General features: G+C 39.8%; 1 protein-coding gene across 8 annotated transcripts in view; it reads left to right on the plus strand.

Moving 5' to 3' along the window:
* The window catches only part of SYNE2 (spectrin repeat containing nuclear envelope protein 2), a 296,791-nt gene that overhangs the window by 211,050 nt on the left and 69,750 nt on the right, over positions 1 to 15,991 (plus strand). For all 8 annotated transcript variants that reach the window (XM_070592938.1, XM_070592939.1, XM_070592940.1 and 5 more), the window contains 14 exons: positions 301 to 422; positions 572 to 713; positions 2,127 to 2,258; positions 3,612 to 3,764; positions 3,890 to 4,099; positions 5,269 to 5,370; positions 6,305 to 6,424; positions 6,580 to 6,780; positions 8,198 to 8,371; positions 9,678 to 9,809; positions 12,449 to 12,645; positions 13,862 to 13,994; positions 14,753 to 14,935; positions 15,351 to 15,497. In XM_070592938.1, coding sequence (XP_070449039.1) covers positions 301 to 422; positions 572 to 713; positions 2,127 to 2,258; positions 3,612 to 3,764; positions 3,890 to 4,099; positions 5,269 to 5,370; positions 6,305 to 6,424; positions 6,580 to 6,780; positions 8,198 to 8,371; positions 9,678 to 9,809; positions 12,449 to 12,645; positions 13,862 to 13,994; positions 14,753 to 14,935; positions 15,351 to 15,497 — 2,148 coding nt within the window. The remainder of the gene's footprint in view (positions 1 to 300; positions 423 to 571; positions 714 to 2,126; positions 2,259 to 3,611; positions 3,765 to 3,889; positions 4,100 to 5,268; positions 5,371 to 6,304; positions 6,425 to 6,579; positions 6,781 to 8,197; positions 8,372 to 9,677; positions 9,810 to 12,448; positions 12,646 to 13,861; positions 13,995 to 14,752; positions 14,936 to 15,350; positions 15,498 to 15,991) is intronic.

The following is a 15,991-nucleotide window of genomic DNA, read 5'->3' on the forward strand; positions in this document are numbered from 1 at the left end:
CTGGGCGTGAACTTACCTCTGTAACTGCAACACCCTTTCCCCTATTGTTTCAAAATGTTGTAGGATATTTTTGGTGGTTTTCCATGTGTGTAATATATATTAAATAACCCTTGGTCATTGTGTGAATATTTTAAATAGGTTTTTGAGAAATAAAAGTTAACAGGAACAAGCAAACAAGAAAGAAATAGTAACTAATGATTTAGGAAGTGGTTCAAAATCAGCTTATCTCAACAGAAGAAACCCCTGGGTACTAATTGGAAACATTGATTGACTGGACCATTTGAATCTTACTCAATATAGGTTCTGGAGTTATCTCCAATGGAACAGAAAGATTTCATCAAATTCATAGAAATGAATGCTAAGGAAATGTGGCCCCAGTATTGCCAACATGATAAAGACACAACTCACAAATCATCTGTGAGGTAAAACATTTTTAAAGAGTTGGATATTCGGTAGTTGTATGGTTGGGAGAATTAAAGTGTTTCTTTTAAAGTCATTTAATAAAGTATTATCTGAATGTAATAAAATTTTTGTATGTTTATTATTTTCACCTTTTGTTTTCCCTTAAAAGCGATAAGGCATCTAGCCCTGAAAATGATGCTTCAGACTCGGTCTTGTCACCCCAGGGCCGCAGTGGAGATAAGTGGCAATATTTACATCATGAACTCTCATCAAAAGTAAGACTACCTCTGCCTCAACGTGTGCAGCCTCAGGTCAGTGTGTGTCTGCACACAGTGTAAAGTAGCATGTTTATCTTTGAAAATCCAACAAGTGTTCATTAAACACACATGTATGTTCTGCATTAGTGGCAGTTTATTTTCAGAAAGCAAAGATGCCAAGTAGGTTCCTCACTTGGCTGGCCCCTTTTTACCCTCCTGGGAATCTGCCTTAAGTGCCCCGCCTTTGTGCTTCTCTAGCACCCTGGGCTTCCCTCATCAGAGCTCTCACCATACCGTGCACCTGGTCATTTGTGTGTATTCCCCACTAGCTGGTGTGAGAAGAAAGACCATGTCTGCCTGGTTCACATTTGAGTGCCTGGCACAGTACCTAGAGCATCATAGAATCTCAGTTACTATATGTGGAATAAATAATATATATATAAAACTGTTAAAAAATGATACAGTGCTATATGAGCATCATTGATTCATCAAAAGATTATTTGGAATCTTCAGTGTGCCGGCCCCTGTGCCAATGGCACCAGTCTATATTCCCACCAACACACCTGATCATTGCCATTATAGGTTTATTCATACTGTGCCAGATACTGTTGGATTTCTCGCTAAACAGGGAGGCCATGAGCAGAACAGCACTGTTGTCATAGCAATCAAGCTTCTGCCTTCAACTTTGCCCTCAAACTGCCTGGACAAAGGTTACCAACGATTTCCCAATTCCCCAGTCTTGTGGGAACTTTTTAGTTCCCTTCTATTCTGCCAAAAACCTTATTTGACCAATTAAGGTTGAGTCAGACTCATTGTTAGAGCTTTAGTCTTGGTTTCTCCTTGTTATACGCACTGTAACATGTATATCTTTCTCTTTCCAAGAGAGTAAAACACCATCAATAGTTTTCTCCCTAAGCAGAGTCATCTACCACCCCATCCTGTTACTTTTCATGTTAGTTTTCCAATTGGAGAAAGAAATTAACTTTGAATCGTTCTCCCTTCTGAAGTCTCAGCTCATTTTCAATACTTTTTAAGCTTTTCAATAACAAATCAAGATCCATATCTGTCCCTGGAGGTGACTGAATTCTATTCTAAGAGTTGGCTGTATACAGGAGTCTACAGTAATGGGAAGAGAAACAGCTAACTGTAACATGGATAGCATTGCTACTAAATTGAAAGATTAGAAATTTTACTCTATTTTTCAAATTATGTTTTTTTTTCTCTCATTTTGATATCTAAATGGGCCCTGAAGTGTCTAAGTAAGGCCATGACTAACTGGTCATGACTTTTCAGATTGTCCAAAATATTTAAAATTTAATTTGATTATTTTTTCTTGTAAATGACAGGGTAGACAAAAACACTTATCCAGAGGGTAACTCTGAAGATGGCGTGCTAAGGTGTTTTTGCTGTTTGACATTAACATCAGCAGGATCTCAGTCTGTAATAGAGTTTCCCTTTTTCAAATAGGTTGCCACAAATATGAGTATTCTACCCAGTGTGAGCGTGTATAACTTTAGATACCCAGCAACTGAAGAACTGAAAACTTATACTACCCAACTTGAAGACCTGCGTCAAGAAGCAAATAATCTGCAGACACAGGTAGCAGCTGCACGTTATATATTTTCCTCGTTGCAATAACAAAAGAGAAGGGAGATGTGATATTGTGGATTGGTCATAGTTTTCTTTACTGAACAAATAATAGAACGCCTAATGGAATGGGTCCTAGAATTGCACATAGAATTGATCCCTCTTGCCAGCTCTGATAAATTTGGTAGTGGCTGCCTAGAGCACCATGTGCAAAGGCTCCTGAACCTGAGTGCAGGGTTAGTAGGAACAAGGACTTGGTTGATTAGTCCTGTCTGCAGTAGTGCTCTGGGGTTGGAAGGGTGAAGGAGGGCAGAATAGGTAAGGTTTCCAATCTTGAGTAGGCTTAACACTGAGACGGTGTGCTAGGTAATGTTAGGTATTCATCAGAGAAGACAGTATGAGACAGCCCAAATTGGGGTGATTACTAGCCTTGGGATGCTCCTAAATTACTTGTAACTGGTTAGGAATTCAAGGTGATTGTGGGTAAAGAAAAAGGGGTGGTTCCAACAGCTTAGGCTAAAACAGACCTGTGGCTCCCAAACTCACCAGGACACAATTGCACAACCCCGGGGCACCTCTTGGAGCTGTACATGTAAGAGTGGCCTTAATTCTCACAATCAGCCCATAAGTGACACTCCTAATTCCTCCCTGCTCCACAGCCCATTCTTCTCTTTTTTTAATTGAGATATAATTGACATATAACGTTATTTTAGTTTCAGGTGTGCAATATAATGATTCGATATTTGTATATATTGCAAAATGCTCACCACAATGAGTCTAGTGGACGTCCGTCAATCATACATAGTTACAAATTGTTTCTCTTGTAATGAGAACTTTTAAGATCTACTGTCTTAGCAACTTGCATATATACAATACAGTATTGTTAACTATAGTCACCATGCTGTACCATCCCTATCTTTCAGATACTATACCTCTTTCTAATCAACCCCTTCTTGACTTCTTTTCCTTCTCCAAGCCATACTTGATTTCGTTAACCCACTTTCTCCTACGTTAAGATGTGGGAGGCAGGGAGCAGCGGGAAGAGAGATGGTATGATTGATCTGGGGCCACGCTTACCCCTGGATGACCCTGCTCAGGAAGTCCTTCACCTTTCACTTACCTTTTAATTCTATTCAATAGTCAACTCACTACCTAACACTGAGTTTCGTAAACTTGTTTTTCCCAGAGTTAACATCTTAATTTTATTTATTTATTCTGCTACGTAGTTCACATAGTATTTGAAACAACTAATTATAAAAAAGTATACCATAAATTGTAAACTATAATGGAAACCAGGGAAAATGTAGGCTTGGGAAAGCTAGGAGGCTTAATGATTTTTATGTTTTCTTTTTCCTCTTGATTCAGGGAAACATGACTGAAGAAACATTCATAAATGTGGATAAAAAATTATTTGAACTATTTCTGACCCTCAGTCAGTGCCTTGGCAGTGTGGAGGAGATGCTGCAGACACCTGGGCTCTTCAGAGAGGATGCTTGTGCTCAGCAGGTGCACTATGAGGTAGGAAACTTCCACCAAGGCCATATGTTGGTCATTACCACAGGCAGCCCACTACTCAAGCCAGAGCTGAAGCCTCTTAAGGTCAGAGCTCATTCACTGTGTCTTCCTTCCTCTCTACTTTGCAGACGCTGGCTCTTGAGTTGAAAAAACTTTACTTAGCTTTGAGTGACAAGAAGGATGATCTTTTAAAAGCCATGACTTGGCCTGGCAAGAACACCAGCTTGCTCCTTGAATGTTTTGATAACCTCCAGGTCTACCTGGAGCACACCCAGGCTGCAGCTGCCTCTAGAAGCAAGTCCCTGAAAGCCGGCCTCGACTATAACCGCAGTTATCAGGTACGGGCAGGGCACTCAGCCTACTTTGGCACTGTGTTAGGTTACAGAAAGGACCCCTAATTTGCATTAATTCCTGTTCTTGACTGCATTCGTGAATAGGAATTGCTAAGGAAAGTGGTGAGATTCTTTCTGTGAAAGTCTTGAAGTTAGTTCTCCTGCTCATGGTTGGAGACCATTTGAAAGCAATGCCCTTTCCAAAGTCTTGGGTATGAATTTGTTAGGATGAGCTAAAGTAATATTTCTGTATTACACTCAGCCACTTAATGAGTGTCATAGGGGAGGATTTCTAGATGAGAGGGAGCCAATAAAGTTTTTCAGCAAAGGAATGGCAGTCTGTGTGTGTCTCAGGTAGAGTCATTGGCAGTTGTCTATGGGGATTGGAAGAGAGACCTGAGCAGGTGGACTAGTCAGGAAGCTACTAAAATTATCTCATGAAAAAGAAATGAAACACGACACCACTTATGAAGGAGTCTTGCCCATCAAATCAAACCTGAATTTGATCCAGCCTCTAGAATCCAAGTACAATAGGCACCAGGGAAGAAGGACCTGTTAAGCAGCTCCGTGGGAGTGCAGTCAGCCAAGTACAAACAGTGGGAAGCTGTAGAGAATAAAGAACTCGTTTCCCCTCCCCCTAAAAAAATCCAAGAAATGAAAAAGAGAGGGGGTCGGGGAGCCTGCAGATTATAAGAGACTGAAGACACATATTAATCCATTGCAACCTATTGGACCTCATTTAGATCCCAATTCAAATAAACCAAAAAGGAAAATTATAGGCAATTAGAGAAATGTGAACTCTGTCTGGACAGTTAATAATACTAAGGAATTATTATTGATTTGTAGAATTTTTAAAGAGAAATCTTTGTCTTTTAGAGATACATACTGAAACATACTGATAAAATAATATGATATCTGGGATTTGCTTCAAAATAATCTGAGGGAAGGGAGGTTAGGTACAGTCAAGAAAGCTCAGGAGAGGGTACAGAGACAACCAGCCACAAATCAATCATTGTTAAAGCTGCGTGATGGTAATGCAGGGATTCCTCTATTTTTGTATATGTTTGAAATTTCTGATAGCACAAAAATGAAAGGATAATTAATTTTCAAAAAGGTATTGAAGGCCTAAATGAGATTCTCAGTTTCCTGCTTCCTGCGTTTATCTTTTTGTACAGAATGAAATAAAGCGATTATATGATCAACTTATTAAGAATAAAGCATCTTTACAACAGTCTTTGAATGAGATCAGTGGCCAGAGTATTGATGAGCAGCTTCAGGTAATCAAATGAAAATAATTCCAACTGGCCGGCCCTTGGACCAAAGAGTCGTGTATATAAGCTGTGTTTCTGAACCATTTCCCTCTGTGAGCAGTGGCAAGGCTTAAGTAAATAAATAAGAATGAAAACTATTTATGTTGACCTTTAAAAATATCTCTTGAGTGGTACCTGATGAAGTGTAAATTAAAACAAAAAAGACCATTGTTGCATATCAACTAGGCAAGAATTTGAGCTTGTGCAGTGTTGGTAAGGGTGTTGGGAAAGGAGACCCTCACCTCTGGTCAGCTTCAGGGACCACTTGGCTATAGATTATAATTTTAAGCATAAATACTCTTCCATCCAGCAGCATTTTCACTTCATTTATTTAAGTATTAATTGAGGACCTACTATGTTCAGATGCTGGTCTAGGTGCTGGATATGCACTTATCCTAAGGGAGTAAGACAAGTGCATAAAGATAAATAATCATATAAATATTCAAGGATGGACCTGGCAGCACTGCTTGAATTAAAAACTGTTTAATAGCCCCAAAGTCCATTGAGAGCCGACTGTTACTAAAGCAGTGTGCAGACATACAATGGCATGCTATGTGCCTGTTTAAAAGGAGCCATATATGTTTGTACTGATTTGAAGAGATGCTGAGGGGCTGATAAGTGAGGAGTGCAAACTGCGGAACAGAATGATGTGTGCAAGGCAATGAGTGTAAGGATGTGCCTGGATCTCCTGGTACATGCCTGAGAGGCATTATGGACATGCTGTTGACTGTGCATCTCTGGGAGGAGCTGGAGGTGGGCGGGGCGGGGTTGGGGTGGGGAAAGCTGGACTTGCATTTTTCCCTTAATTCTTTCTTGTACTGTTTAAGTCATTTTACATGAATATATACCCTTCTCTAATTTATTAAAAGGTTTTACTCTTTTGTATTGTCTCTCACCTTAGAAAGCAGATGCGTATACAGTGGAGCTGCAGAACTCCGAGAGCCGAGTTGCAAAACTAAGAGACGAAGGGGAGAGCCTTCATTTACCTTATGTTTTACTTCAAGAGGTTTACAAATTAGAGGTATGTCTGAGCAGAAAGCATTCAATCAGTGAATTACTATGATTATAAGGAGTAAGACTTTTTTCTTCCCCCAAGGGAGTTTAGATTTGTTCTTCATTTGGGTTATTTTCATGGTTGGATGAACATTTTTGCACACACTTACTCTTTCCTTTCAGGATGTACTTGACAGTATGTGGGGAATCCTGAGAACCAGGTACACGGAACTCAGCAGCCCTTTCGTCACTGAGAGCCAGCAAGATGCTTTGTTGCAAGGCATGGTGGAACTAGTGAATATCGGAAAGGAAAAGCTTGCTCATGGCCACTTACAACAAACCAAAAGTAAAGTTGCCTTACAGGCTCAAATACAAAACCACAAGGTAAGACACATGGGTCAGGTCACCTTTTCATAGACTAAATTTTCCTGTGTGTGAACAGAGCATCCACTTTCTTCCTTGGTGAAATATACATCATTCGTTCTTATTTTTTTCTTTTTCTTTTCTTTTTTTGTTTTTTTCGCTGAGGAAGGTTTGCCCTGAACTAACATCCATGCCACTCTTCCTCTATTTTGTATATGGGTTGCTATCACAGCATGGAGGCTGACAAGTGGTGTAGGTCCGTTCCCAGGAACCGAACCCAGTCCGCCAAAGTGGAACATGCAAAACTTAACCACAGGGCTAGTCCCTCATTTGTTCATCTTTTAGCAAACATCTCTCAGAGTGCTCACTGTGTACAAGGAACTATGCTAAATCTAAGAATATGATTGTGAGTGAAAACAGACACAGTTCCTTACATTTATGGAGCTTTCAGCCGATAGAGAAGACATATTTATCAAGGAGTCATTTAAACAAATTTAAAATTAAAATTAAGATACATGCTTTCAGAGCATTTAATAGAGGAAATTGAATTCAGTAAGTTGGGAAAGGCTTTCCTGAGAATGGAAATCAAAGGAAATACCTATTTAAATATATAAATGTATATCTAGTGTAATGCCTCAGTAAATCCTTTAGTTTCCCATTATTTCATTAAACAAAAACCTCATGATCATCAACTAAAGATATGCAGTAATTTAAGTGCTGATGATAAAAACTGTATAAGACAGAGTTCCTACCTTCAACAAGCTAAGTCTAGGCCTTTGATAAGTGGACCTTCTCCTAAGAAATTCAAACGTAAATACTGTATAAAGAATGGAGAAGAGGATAAAATATATTAATTGAAACTTACAGTGTGTCAAGCCCTATGCTAAATGCTTCTATAAACCCTTCTATCCTTTTCAAGGAATAGGAGAAGAGACTCACATAAGAAGTTCCTCCAGATAACTACTGGGGGCAGCTGACTCTAAATGGAGAAGAATGTATGAAGGAAAGCCTTCCTCTTTAAAGGTTCTTAAAGTGCTATTCTGGGAGTTTTTACGTACCAGGATCCCAATAGACCTCGTCAATAAATTCCCTTTATTTAGCCTTTGTATTGAGTAGAAGTTAGAGCCAGGGTTTAGGAACCCCCAGCTACTGGATGCGTGGCTTCTTGGCTCACACATCTATCCACCCAACTTAGTGTCTTGAAATTCCTCGGCCACGTCAGTATCTACCTTTTTGTAAAGTTTCTTAAAACTCAGAATAACTGATTTAGGGAGATCTCACTGGAAATTTTTGTTTTCTCATATATTTGACTATACATGGCTGTGCTTTTGGATTTTGGATAAAAAAACAGATATAACAGTATAAAACGTTGAAGTAAGTTGGTTTTTAAGATTTTCACAATGTAAAAATAAATATTAAAACCTTCTCCATTTTACAGCTTTTTTTCCGGAAGCTTGTTGCTGACATGCTGTTGATCCAGACATACTCCAACAAAATGCTTCCTTCTTTATTGCAAAAGAAAGAGACATCTTGGGCAGAACAAGTAAAAGAAGTTAAATTGCTAGAAGAAAAGTCACACCAATATGGGATAAAGCTGCAGAGTTTGTTACAGGTATTTGGCTAGTACAAACTTTGTACTTAAGCTGGGAATTCCAAATTTTCAGCCACCACCTCCAGGTGTCAAAAAGAAGTATCTAGTTATCGTTAAGCAGTAGGCACAAGGAGCTAACAATGAGCAGAATGTGGAACCCTGTTCTAGTTCTGACTGCTATTCCCTGAATGAAGTAGCAGCTGAGACTTCTATGAAAATTACGGATGGCACAGCATCTTTCTACTTTCTGGGTTTGTGTACAAATAAACAAAATGGAAAGCACTTTGAGACCTTGAATGAGATCGCTTGGATAAAATAGTGGTTCAGAAATGGTACTTCCCAAAGGAGACAGGTCCACATGATGATGTTGAAGTAGATTCATGACAGTCTTGTCCCAGTTCAAAGAAAAAACATTAAATTTGTGTAAAGCTCTTTCTCAGTGTTAAGGTTTCCCCCTTTAACTTTTTATCACAGCGAATGTTAGCCCGTGAAGGAAATATTCAACTTTATAATGTGATAATATGAAATGGGTTTTTTTAGCTAATAAAATTAATTTCCTAGTTAGTGTGTCAAATTGATATTTATAGTACTATTTCATGGTATTGAAATAAAAAAAGACTCCTTGAGCCCGGTGAGTGCCCCTAATAGCCAGGTGACCCACTATTTCAGTAGTTATGAGAATCAGTAAGGTGGTTATTTTCCCGCCGTAGTATTTCTGTGTCCGCAAGTCAGCTCTGTCCTGTGCTGAGACCCTCGCCATGGGCTTCTGTGGAAACGGAGAGCTAGGATGAGGCAAGGCTCAGGCCAAGGCAGCAGCACTCCCCCGATGAAGTGTGAGCCCACACTCCTCAAACAGTGGAATCGTGTGCGTGCAGCCTGGTAGAGTGATTTTCAGTGGACGGGGCATTGGGGTAGGGAGGGCGGAAGCAGCCTGACAGGTGCTTCTGTTGAGAAAGGCTTTAAGAGTTGGCCCTTCCTTTCCGGATGAGAGAAGGGCTCTCCTACGGCTCTGAGGCCTCCACAGAGGTGCATGCTAAGCGTATCACTTTAACTTGATCCTGTTAGTCCCTACTCGATATGACGAGGCAAGCATAAAACACTAATGCCCAGTGGGTTTCTTAAAACCTTCTCCACAATGGCAATGGAATTGTTTCCCATTAGACACTGAGCTGTTACCAGGCGGGGTTGTACCTCACAGAAGCCCTAGAAATCTGCACTTCCATTTTGTGTGGTCTCAGAGCTCATTTCTGTTTCTGATTAATTTTGTCATGGTCTGGAACTAATCTAGAAAAGGGGCCCCAGTGATTTTATGTTCTTGATTCTCTAGAAATGGGAAGAATTTGATGAAAACTATGCATCTCTTGAAAAGGACCTGGAAATGCTTGTATCTACGTTGCCCTCTGTGAGTTTGGTGGAGGAGACAGAGGAAAGATTAGCAGAAAGGATTTCATTTTACCAGGTATTTTGCCTCCCTTTAAGACATCAAAGGCGTGATCTGTAGAACTTTATGTGGTTTTTCTTTCCAATCAAATTGCTTGACTCTGAAGGTGAATGATTTGAATTGAAATGAAATATTGTTCGTCACATAACTCACTGTTACGTATATTCAGGGAAACTGCAGATTGGCTGTGAGCTCCTCAGCATAACCCCATGTCTGGCATGGGGTCGAGGTCCTTGGCTTGAGTCCTGGCTCTCACTTATCACTTTGTTACCTTTCTGTCCCTAAGCCTCCGTTTCTTTATCTAGAGAATGTCTAGAATCCAGAGAGTTCTGCCCGTCTCAGGAGGTGGATGTCAGTGTGTATGGAAATGAGCTGAAGTATGGAAAGAACCTTGTAAACCATGGGCCTCTAACATATGTTTAGTTTTATTATTACAGCGAAGGCCTGATTCGACATAGCCTATGAGACAGGCAATAATCTGTTACCCGTCACCAGCTTTATAAAAAGACTTCAAACGTTAAAATTTTTCTTGTGTAACATTTAGTACTGTTATAATCAAAGTCTCTGTGTCTCAAATTTTGGGCTATAGAAAAGATAAAACCTTAAAATGATTTTCGATGACATTGAGAACATGACCAGCAAGACAAAAGCAAGTTTTAAATCTTCTCAACAGAAACTTAAAATACTTAGTTTTCACTTTAGAAAATATGTGGTCAGAATCTGAGCTGCTCAGCTAGAGGTAGTCATCCAACACCAACTTTAAAACTTCAAAAGTATGTTGCCTGAACAGACTGGGTAGAAATTGAAAGCGTGAAATACTTGCCAGGGCCACGCCACTCCAGAGGCATTTGAGCTACAAGGAACATTTCCAGAGGCTGGAATGCTGAGGCGATGCTCTCTAGATGCCTGGACAGCTGCAGTTGACCTCTGCCCTCTTATTATGTTGAGCCTAACTCGAAGATAAATCTGAATCCTCTGGGGGCGGGAAGCTGCTATTAAATTCTTTGTTAGCCTACAGATGCGGAAGGTACCATCTGAATGGCTGAAAGAACGCAGTTGAAAACATAGCATTTTAAATCTCATTATATTAAGAAACAGTTCATGTTAGCCAATCTGATATAAGCCTGATTATTTCCCCAAAAGTGACCGTATCCATACTTAAAATGTGACCTGTGATTCTGTTAAATTTGAAATATTTTAAAAAATGAAATAATTATTCTAAGACTTTGAAATAAATTTGCCATTTGACTAAAAGAAGACAAATATCTTGTAAAGCCCATCTCGTGTACAGACCCCTTCAGGTCGTTCTCAGCCTCCCGTGCCACAGAGAAGTTAGTGTGTATCTTGAGCGGGGACTTCTGAGGACCTTAGGCCTTGGTCATGTGGCCTCTGGAGTTGAACAAACCCTGTTTAAATGCTGGCTTGTCACCTCGTGGGCTGAGTGACCAATGTAGTCTGACTCCTGTATATAAAATGGGGAAATTAAAACTTCTCAGAGACACTGTAAAGGCGAAGTGTCTCACACTGAAGGCTTAGAAAATTAGAACCTTTTTTTTTTTTTAACTAATGTTGAACATTTTATTCTAGCTTAGCCTGCAGGCTCGGGCAGGAGTAGGGGTTACAAATTGGCGTGGTGGAAAGGGCATTGGAAATAGAATTTTTTAGTAGTTCTTTAAAAAGCTTAAGTTAATTGGAAAATAGCAAAAGTTCTATTTGGATCATAATTTATTTTTTGAGATGAAATTTAAATAGCTGTCAGGGTAAGTGTCATTAGTCGAACCCAAATGGAAGACAACTGCCTTTAGGCAGAATTCTCTATAGGGGGTCATTGTATTCACAGTTTTGAAGAATTTTATTTTTCTTTTCACAAAGTTGGATTAGTGATGTGCTGTTTTCATCTATTCTTCTAAAGTCCTCTTCCTTTCCCCCTGCTGAATCCTTACGTTCAGAAGACTCTAGAAATGAGTTTTTCCCCTACTATTTGGGTCTAAAATATCATAAAGAAATATTTGCCTGTTTATCCCCTTCATACCTAGGTCACAACATAAAATGCTTGCAGGGGCCGGGCAGGAGAGTGGAAATGCCTGGGTCTCCAGTCGGAGGGGTGGCAGGGACTGCGGTGGAGGAGGAGGAGGAGGAGAGAGAGCAGGCCCTTCTAAAGGAGGCCACTGCTCCTTGCTTCACGTCTTTGCCACGTGAGAATGCTGACCCAGGTTGCTGGCTCTTCTACTCTACCCAGAGTCACAGGAAATGCTGCTTTCTGTGTAAAATTTCCTGGTTTTCAGAATAATCTTCAGGTCACGTGAAACCTGTCTGCAAGCTGAATGCGCCCCATAAACTGCCAATTTGGTTTTTGTTTTTAGATGGAGGAATTAACTATCAGATCTAAATCTGTGAATTTTGGGGTTTTGTTGGCGTATGTAAGTCTGTAGCACTGAATCTGTGCCGTGGAAATGCATTAGTCAGATGCTCTCATCATGAGAGGTGATCAGTCAACTGTTCATCCTGTTTGTCCAGCGAGACCGTGGAGTCTTGAGCATTAGGAAGCTGTTCACGTTTCTTCAGTAGCCTCTACTGTAGCTCGTTAATGAAGTATTTGGGAGTGGATTGGCTGGTTTCATTTTTAATAATTCATTCTATGACTTGACTTTTATTAGCAAATAAAAAGAAACATCGATGAAAAGCAGGCTCGGCTTTATCAGACTCTGAATGAAGGCAAACAGCTGGTGGCGTCTGTGAACTGTCCTGAGCTGGAGGGCCAGATGGCAAAGCTAGAAGAGCAGTGGTTGTCCCTGAACAAAAAAATTGACCATGAACTGCACAGACTACAAACGCTTCTCAAGCATCTGCTCAGGTGTGTTTTCTCAGAGATTGATCGGTGTCAGATTTTGTTGTGGAGAAAGACCACAGAGGGACTCTGCACTCACCCGATTTTACATGTCGTCCCCGTCTATATGGTTCTTCTTGGACGATCTGAAGCAGTTAGGTCCCTCTTCTGGGCTAAATGGGGTCTGGAGTCTCTGATGTTGGTTTGCTAGACTCAGGATAATATATAGTCAGTTCTATGGAAACTAGGAATTATGTTATAAAATTGTGCATGTAACCTTTATACCATGATGTTGCTCTTTCCTACCCTCTTCCAAAAGTGTGTTTTTTGTTTTTTGTTTTTTTTGGTGAGGAAGATTTGCCCTGAGCTAATATCCGTGGCTAATCCTCCTCTTTTTTCACTTGGGGAAGATTAGCCCTGAGCTAACATCTGTGCCGATCTTCCTCTATTTTTGATGTGGGATGCCTCCACAGCATGGCTGATGAGTGGAGCAGGCCTGTGCCTGGGATCCGAACCCCTAAACCTTGGGCCACTGAAGTGGAGTGCAGGGAACTTGAGCCACTCGGCCAGGGGGCCGGTCCCCAAAAGTTTTAAAATTTAAAAAAGTTAAATAATTTTAGCTAACAGAATAGTTTGAAAAAGGCTCTGGAGTTCTTCAGAGGATTATTTTTGTTCAGTTGATCTAATCATGAACCCCTTGAGGAAGGTAGAAAACAGAATGTTTAAACCTTGTTTTCATCCTCGCCTCTCGGGGCTGTCTTAACCTAGAAGTTTAAAGTTACAAGAGGGACAGCATTTTGCTTGGATATTTTCATCATATCAGATAGATATGTTGGCATCCAGCCAATAGCAGTTTGCTATTATACAACTTATATAAATGCTGGTGATATTTTTACTATAAATAAATCTGTAGAGGACATTTGCTGAATAGAAATAATCTCTGTCTTTGCCCATGGGTTTACTTTTATGTGGAGTAATAGGAAATTTTAAAAAAGATGTTTTAGGCTTTAAAATGTCTCTTTATTCTTGATTAGTCATACTAGAGTCATAGAAAATACCAGGAGCATCAGATTTGGGGCATGGGATAAAACAGTATAATCCTTAAAAACATCATGATTCTCTGAGTAATAGGGCTGCTCAACACAGGAGAACACGCAGTAAAGTAAGCAGAAACTATGCCAATGACGCGCATCATCAATGGAGTGCGTTTCTAATTTCCTTCCTCTCACTTTGCTCCTATTAGTTATAACAGAGATTCCGGTCAGTTAACCAAGTGGCTGGAATCTTCTCAGCAAACTCTGCAGTACTGGAAGGAGCAGTCCCTCAGTGTGTCTCAGGACTTGGGTACAATCAGAAGCAACATAAACGATTTTTTGGTAAGTTGCAACAGAATACACTCCTGTAATCACCAGTCAGAAATAAATATCAGGGTTGGTGTGATAGTTTCCATAATCATTTGTGAATAAGGGATAAGACTTAGGCTAACAACAGCTGTGTTCTTGAAGTGTAAAACTATTTGTTTATTCTCTTCGTTTATACACTTATAATGATGATAAAGTATATTTTTAATTGACCCTATAAAATATATATAAATTTAAAACTTGATATGACATGGGGCATGTTTCACAAATGCAGAAAATAACTCCGTTGCCCACCCCAAAAGCCTCACAGGATTATTAATTCATAAAGGTTAAAGTTAAAAATATACTTGGAAAAAACCTCTAAGTACACGGGAAAGATTTAGATATTTTCGTTAAAAATTTGTTGCATTTAGTTCATTTAATGTGAACTTTGTGTTTTTTAGTTTCTTTTTAAAGTTGAAATGATGATTTGTCTATTTTTTTAAATATTAACTCACTAGATTATAGACTGCTCAAGGGGTAGGAATTCCATCTCTTGTTCCCCACCATACATAGATATGATGCCTGGAACAGTGCCTGACACTTAGTAGGAAAAATGTGTGTGTGTGTGCACACATGTGCAAGAGCACATTTACAAATACACATACAAATATTTATTATTTGAGTTGACTTCAGTTATTTAGTTTAGACTCTAACCAGTTATTCTGACTCTTAGTTACTCTGGCTAGATTTAAATTTTGAAAGTTGCTTAATTTTAAAACTGTTTCCTTTAGGAGTTTTCAAAGGAACTTGATGAGAAGTCCTCCTTGAAGACTGCAGTTGTAAGTACTGGGAACCAACTTCTTCACCTGAAAGAAGCTGACACGGCTACACTGAGAGCTTCCTTAGCACAGTTTGAACAAAAATGGACAATGCTCATAACTCAACTTCCAGACATTCAGGAAAAACTTCACCAGGTCAGTATTTAAAGATCCAGCGTTTGAATTAGCATTCACTTGTTAGCTCACAACTCCTTTAAAATTATTTCTCTGACTCAGTAATTTTCATTGACACTACCTATTTTTCTCTGGCGTGACTGAATATAGGTCTTAATTACTGGACTCTCCTCCAATGGGATCTTTCTTAAGAGAGAAATCAGGCTTAATTACTTTATTTCTCAATTTATCTGCACCACTGTGTTAGTTTATGTGAAGGTCATTGTCATTGTTTTGGGGTCACTTATTCTAAGCTCGAGTACTGGGTTTGTTTTTGTAAGTAACCTACGTAATTATGTAGCAAGACCTTTTATCAAATCAGGCATCATCTTTAATGATGCCCTGAATCGTTTTGTTAACTGCAGGTAATTAAATGGAAATCATTTTGTCCTTGCAGCTTCAGATGGAGAAATTGCCGTCTCGTAAAGCAATCACGGAAATGATTAGCTGGATGAACAATGTGGAACGTCAGACTGCAGATGAAGATGCTGAGCACTCACTGAGTTCTGCATCTCAAGTTAAGAGTCTTCTTCGGAAGTACAAGGTAATCATAGAAAAAGAGCCGGAAACCTTTTCATTAAATAAGAAGGCAAGTCAGTAAGAGGGGGAATACTAAACAGAGACATGTAGGATATAATTTTGAAAAACTAATCCTAGGGGTGAGGGATGGGGTGATGGATGATTCTAGAGAGAGCAGTTAGTATACTTGCTCATATTCTGCCTAGATTCCTTCGGTGATTCCCGTCACCACAGGACAGAATCCAAGATTTTAATTGGCTCTCGCCCCTCTTTACCTCTCTAGCCCCGTATTTTCATTCCCCCATGTAAACTGTGGTCTCTGCCAGAACCAAATGATTTGCAGTCCTTCAGCCGCCTCTGCTGCTCTCCCCGCTCATGGTTTTGTACATGCTGCACCTTCGGCCTGGAATTCCAGTGCCCCGCTTTAGTCGTAGAAATCCTCTTGGTCATCCTTCAAGCATCAGCTCAAGTATGTCCTCATTTGAAAATCTACCCCTGACCCTCCCAGCTAGACCAGTT

Source organism: Equus przewalskii, chromosome 25 (assembly GCF_037783145.1).
Source record: "Equus przewalskii isolate Varuska chromosome 25, EquPr2, whole genome shotgun sequence".
NCBI lineage: Eukaryota > Metazoa > Chordata > Mammalia > Perissodactyla > Equidae > Equus > Equus przewalskii.